Source organism: Pyrus communis, chromosome 12 (assembly GCF_963583255.1).
Source record: "Pyrus communis chromosome 12, drPyrComm1.1, whole genome shotgun sequence".
NCBI classification, from domain to species: Eukaryota; Viridiplantae; Streptophyta; class Magnoliopsida; order Rosales; family Rosaceae; genus Pyrus; species Pyrus communis.
Window position 1 is genome coordinate 16,017,470 of NC_084814.1, and position 5,869 is coordinate 16,023,338.

General features: G+C 37.0%; 1 protein-coding gene across 1 annotated transcript; it reads left to right on the plus strand.

The window, feature by feature from the left end:
• The first annotated feature begins 3,985 nt into the window (after window positions 1-3,985).
• Window positions 3,986-5,632, plus strand: LOC137709674 (protein ROH1A-like). Its single transcript, XM_068448661.1, has one exon. The coding sequence runs from the start codon at window positions 4,040-4,042 to the stop codon at window positions 5,216-5,218; it is 1,179 nt and encodes a 392-aa protein (XP_068304762.1). The 5' UTR covers window positions 3,986-4,039; the 3' UTR covers window positions 5,219-5,632.
• Window positions 5,633-5,869: the final 237 nt, after the last annotated feature.

Genomic DNA, 5,869 nt, shown 5'->3' on the forward strand with positions numbered 1-5,869 from the left:
ACAACACCAGTGGACAAGTATTTGGTGTCCTAGTCACGTCATCCTTAGACAATAATAAAATATAGAGAAACCACGGTTACAGGCTCTAAAGAAAACCAAAACCACAACTATTAAGTCACTTTCATATTAACGAATAACGTTCTCCTTAAGTTTATTTTTCTATCTTTAGTTCTACCTCTGATTTGAAGGAGTTTGCTACAATTTTTTCATGTGTTTTTGGTCATCTTATTCTTATTCAAATTAGGACTCTCCGTCACTATTATGTTATTCTTATTCATCATTATGTGCTTAAATCGCTAGAGATTTATTATTTCTTAGATCCGCTAGTAATTATGATTTATGTTATGGTTTAAGGTAGGGTTTTTATTGTGTTTGGGTTGAGTGAGCTTGGCTATATACAGGTTATTCTAAATTTTGGCGATGCAGGTCTTTTAGTCTATAAGAATTTTATCCACTTTAGTTTGTAAGAATTTTAGCTCTAAACCCTAATCAAAGTCCTAATTTAGAATTTTTATTTAATTTGTTAATCACCCACACTGGTTTTCTTTCTCTCTCATTTACGCCACAGGCCCACAATTAACAATTCAATGTCGTTACCATCACATAATTGACTTTAATAGATCTATGGCAATCAAGCCGGCTCCATCTCTCAGCTTCTAAGTTTCACACGGTGTGCATGGCCGGTAAAATTCATTAATTTCTTGACAAAGAATGTTGCCTTTTGGCACTATATTCCATCTAGTTTGAGCTTTGTTTTCACCAAACAACTGGTTTTTTTAGTCTTAACATTTTTCGGCTGTCCTTAATTTCATGAAGTTTAGCACTTGGTCATCCCGTAATGTCTTTTGAGAAACCGACTAGGAAGTCTTTTCAGAAACCCCAAAACCCTAGCAAACTACTATCATTGCTGCTGCTGCATATAATACAAAGATTAAAGTACAAATTTTTATCCATCACTTTTAATCCTAGTCTCATTACCACCTTAGGACTTATGTGTCACGTACACTACATCAATTATGATTTACTATATGTGATCGCATTTTTAACAAAAATTAGTGTTTAACTTAGTTAATGGTTTATAAGTCTCACGTATTGGTGAAACTTAACCTGCTCTAAATAACATTTTGGATTCAATTCTCGTTGTAAATTGTCACTTGTATACGAAAAATGATATGAAAAATTAGAATAAAGTCATGTGTGCCACAAAGCATATTCCATTGTGACATTGGTCATGAAGAATGAAATGATCCATACTTGTCATTGATATTCAATTCATTTATATGTATATCATATCAATCAATACAATAATCTTATAATAAAAAAGCTGATAAAACTTAACAATTTAAAAGCTAACGCAACAAAATTATATTTTTTTAATGATACGTAATATTGAATAGTATGAAAAATGAATGACCGTAATTAAAAATAAAAATATCCAAACAATTATGAAAAAAAAATCTAGCAAATAAAACATCTGTAACACAAGATGCTATGTAACGTTGAATTCACACCTCAAAAACAATACTGAACAAATCTTAAAACTTGTGTGTCCCATCCATATAAATCCAGTTAGGAAAATAAAAGGTGGGGAAAGCAAAGGTGGAAGCAGATGTGGATCGTGCTGAAAGCGTTGTAGGGAATCGCAAAGGGCTAATTGCATTATGACACTTTGTGTAATGGGCCATGTTCTCGACACATTGAAAATTTTCTTCTCCTCTAGATGATTACATCACATAACTCAACCTCCTTACTCTTCATTTGCATGTAAATCTTCAAACTGCACACAAATATACATATGTGGAATTTGCATTTCTCTAAGACTATGTTTGAGTAAGGGAAATAAACCTGAAATTTGAACAAAGTTCAAAATTTATAAATTGACATGCACCAATTCTCTTGTTTAGACTTATAAACATAGAAATTTAGAATGCCTGTGTAGAAAAAAAAAAAACATGAAATTTAACCAAATTTCATATAAAATGTGTTATTTCCTAATTTTTATGAGTGAGAGTTTCAAAATAAAAAATACAAAAAAGGAAACTCAACCATGAGTGGCACAACCACCCACCCATCATTGCCGCCACCACCCACTGCCTTCGCCACCACAATTACCAGCACATTTCATAACTATCTTTCATTTATATATTAATGACTCCATACCCACATTAAACTTGGCATTCAAATTATGTTGTTCTTTTAAGTTAGCGAAACAAGAAAATTCACAAATCTTAAAAAGTAAAATTCCATAATTTTTATTTCTACCATTTTAGAATTCCTTAGTAATATTAATTTTCTTATCCAAAAATAATGTGATGAAAAATGAGGTTTATTACACACTTTCTCCTCCATACTTAACAATATGGATCATATAGAGTGCTAAATCTAGGTTGCACGGTTCAAACTGAACAAACTAATTACGTCGGAGAGATAATGCTCAAGCTTAGCCCATAAACATGCTTTATTTTTCATTAAATTCTAGTAAAAAAATGCAAGAAAGTCATTTTTGTTAAAGGTAATTGGCTGAAATGGTTCACTTTTAACATTTAGTTGTTGAAATGATCAAAATCAAATATTGATGATATATCGATTATATACCGACGACATGCTAAAAATGAATCATTTTAGAAACCTAGTGTCAAAAGTTGATCATTTTAGTCAAAATAAATCTCTTTAGTGACTCACTTTTGTGGCCAAACAGTGCAAATACTAACCGGTGGGGTTCAAATAGTCATTCAATATCTAGATAATATAATTATTGTACAACTAAATGCATGGGCTTATAATAATATGAATTTTGTGAATGTTAGTACTATTCACTTTTTATTTTTCACACATCCTTGTTAATTTTGTCTATTAATCTTTTTCAATTCACTTGTTCTGAAAGTGAAAATTAAAAATGAGTGTGTGAGAAGTAAAAATATGTGCATGAATATCACAATTCTTTTGAGAATAATGAAACCTTCGATAACGAAGACCATTCACCGTGCAGGGAAGAGGCTTTGAGTTGGTCATAACTTCGGAATTTGGTCTTAAAATCTTTTGATAAATAACTCCTGACTATTATCATATTATATAGAGATGAGGATGCGAGAATGAGATGAATGAAGTGAAAAGGAAAATGTTAGGGAGATCATCTTTTTAAGTCATGTTATATAAACTATATGATATGGCGGTTCTTAGTTGGACTTCTTTAAATCATTAAAAAAAGTTTAATCATCAACCGTTACATCATTTAATTTACAGAATATGATATTAAAAGACAGTCTCTCTAGCATTACATGAAGTGAGAATTATTATTGCATATTAATTAATCATCTCAGGATGCAAATAAAACGTACTTAATCACTGAACTAAACATATTTGCTTTTATAGGCTCAAAAGCTTGAAGAGTACGTTAAAAGAACATTTACACTTTGAAATGTGAAGCATGTCGTAAAGTAATATTTTCCTTGTAGTTCATTGTCATGTAATCAAGTTTTATTTCTTTCTCTTCTAGCACGAATAATTTAGCTTAAGTTTTCTTCCTTATCTCTAATCTTCGTCCAAATTTCCTGTTTGCTAATTACCATATGTAGTATATTCATGAATTAGTTTTATGTTGCTTCACATCTTTTTTTCTTTTACAAATAATGTGATATTTACGTAGAAACCTTTACAATGGGTCGCTAACTTGTCTGTGATAGCTAATAAGTCACACTAACCCGCAAAAAATCACAACGTACTGGTGTGAGACAAAATGTTTTGTATTGGGCTGGTAATTACAAGGGAATGTGAAGGCTAATCTTGGAACAAAATCCCGAGTCAGCGTGCACAAAAAGGAACAAGAAACGGTCTCGTCCCCGACAATCCGTGGCCCCATTAATTCGCACCATATTTAACTGCCAAAAACCACTCGCCTCCCCTTATCTTTCGACATTACTCTCTCTCTCTCTCTCTCTCTCTCTCTCTCTCTCCCCCCCCCCCCCTCCTGCTTCCCATTTCTCTCTTCTTCTTACTCTTCAATCTCAGGAGAGAACAAACAAAATCGAAAATCCAGAAAATGGGCGCAACAGATAATCAGGGTTCGTTTCTGAACCGAATCAGCATCCGAAGAAACCAGGTGGTGTCCATGGACGGAAACCACGAACAGGAGCTCGAAGACCTTGAACACTTCCAAAAGGACGTCGCGGATCGCTTCTCCGACCTCCTATCTCCGCCGGAGGACTGCCCTTCCGGCCCGATTTTATCAATCGCTTGGGTCCGGAAGCTCCTCGACGTCTTCCTCTGCTGTGAGGCCGAGTTCAAAGCCGTTCTGTTGATGGGTCGAGACCCATCACAGATTACCAAGGCCCCGCTCGACCGGCTCGTCCCCGAGTTTTTGGACCGCGTTGTCAAAGCACTGGACATTTGCAACGCGGTCTCACACGGAATCGAGTCGATCAGGCATTTTCAGAAGCTGGCTGAGATTGCGGTCTCAGCTTTGGAACAGAGGCCACTTGGTGACGGCCAGGTGCGAAGAGCGAAAAGGGCGTTGCATTCTCTGGTGACGGCGATGGCGGTGGAGGACAAGGAAGGAGGAGCAAACAAAGCAACCGAGAGATCTTGGTCTTTCGGTCGCAGACAGGGTGTTTCCGCCCCAAGTAAAGACCGAGCTGTCGGGCATTTTCGGGCCTTGTCGTGGGGAATGTCGAAGGGCTGGTCGGCAGCAAAGCAAATTCAAGCGATGTCGAGCAATTTGGTGGCACCGAAGGGCAATGAGGCCTCTGGGTTGGCTCAGCCGGTGTATATAATGAGTGCGATCATGTTGTCTGTGATGTGGATGTTGGTGACGGCGATTCCGTGCCAAGAGCGAACCGGGTTGATAACTCACTTTCCGGTCCCGAGGAATTTGTCCTGGGCGCAGTCCATGATCAGCCTTCAGGAGAAGATCGCCGAGGAGTGGAAGAAGAAAGAGAAGAAGGGGTCGGCAGGATTGCTTGAGGAGATGCAGAGGATGGAGAAATTGGGGCAGTCTTTGATTGAATTTGCAGACTCGTTTCAGTTCCCCGCGGAGGCGGAGAAGCTGGAGGAGGTGGCGGCGCAGGTGGCAGAGCTGGCGGAGAATTGTAGGAGGATGGAGGAGGGTTTGGTGCCCTTGCAGCTGCAGATCAGAGAGTTGTTTCATAGGGTGGTGAGGAGCAGGACCGAGGTGCTTGAGGTGTTGGACCAAGGCGGTAAACACTCTGCGCCAATCATGTAAAGAATAATACTTGGGTCCTAACCGGTCAGAAACTCGTTCTTCGGCGTCATATTGCTCAATGAGCCATGGACAATTGGAAGATGGTTTTATTTTTTTTATCTTGGAAAGTGGATTAGTTTAGTTATTAAAGGGGTTTCTTCTCGTAGGAGTATATATAGCTAATAGCCTAATGGCTTCAGTCTATAAGATTTTGCTGAAGTATATGCTTTGCTTACCTACTCTGTTTTTTTTCTCCATGTTTTTGTGTTAATTTTTGTTTATTTGAGTATAGCACTCTAATTGAAAAGAGAAAATGTATATACCCAATTCAGTTGGTGTTTTCTCTTTTCTGTTTGATTAAATTTGAAATCATCAAAGATTCAGTGGTTCTCAGTTGTCTCATTTCTCATCTTTGTCAGTATTTGTTCATGCAAAATTTCCATACATCTAACATTAGATTTTAGATGAGAAAGTTGTTAGCATCTGAGGAAGTCAGAAAAATAAGGATTTTTGTGTGTAGTTAACCACATATCTCTATATCTGTATTGTGTCACGTGATGAGAAATATATGTTCTAGTTACAACTCAGAATATCTCCTGATGAAGACAAAATAAGAATTACTAGGTCTTACAATACCCAGGTTGTTGGGGTTCTGTAGCTTCGGTTTGGCGT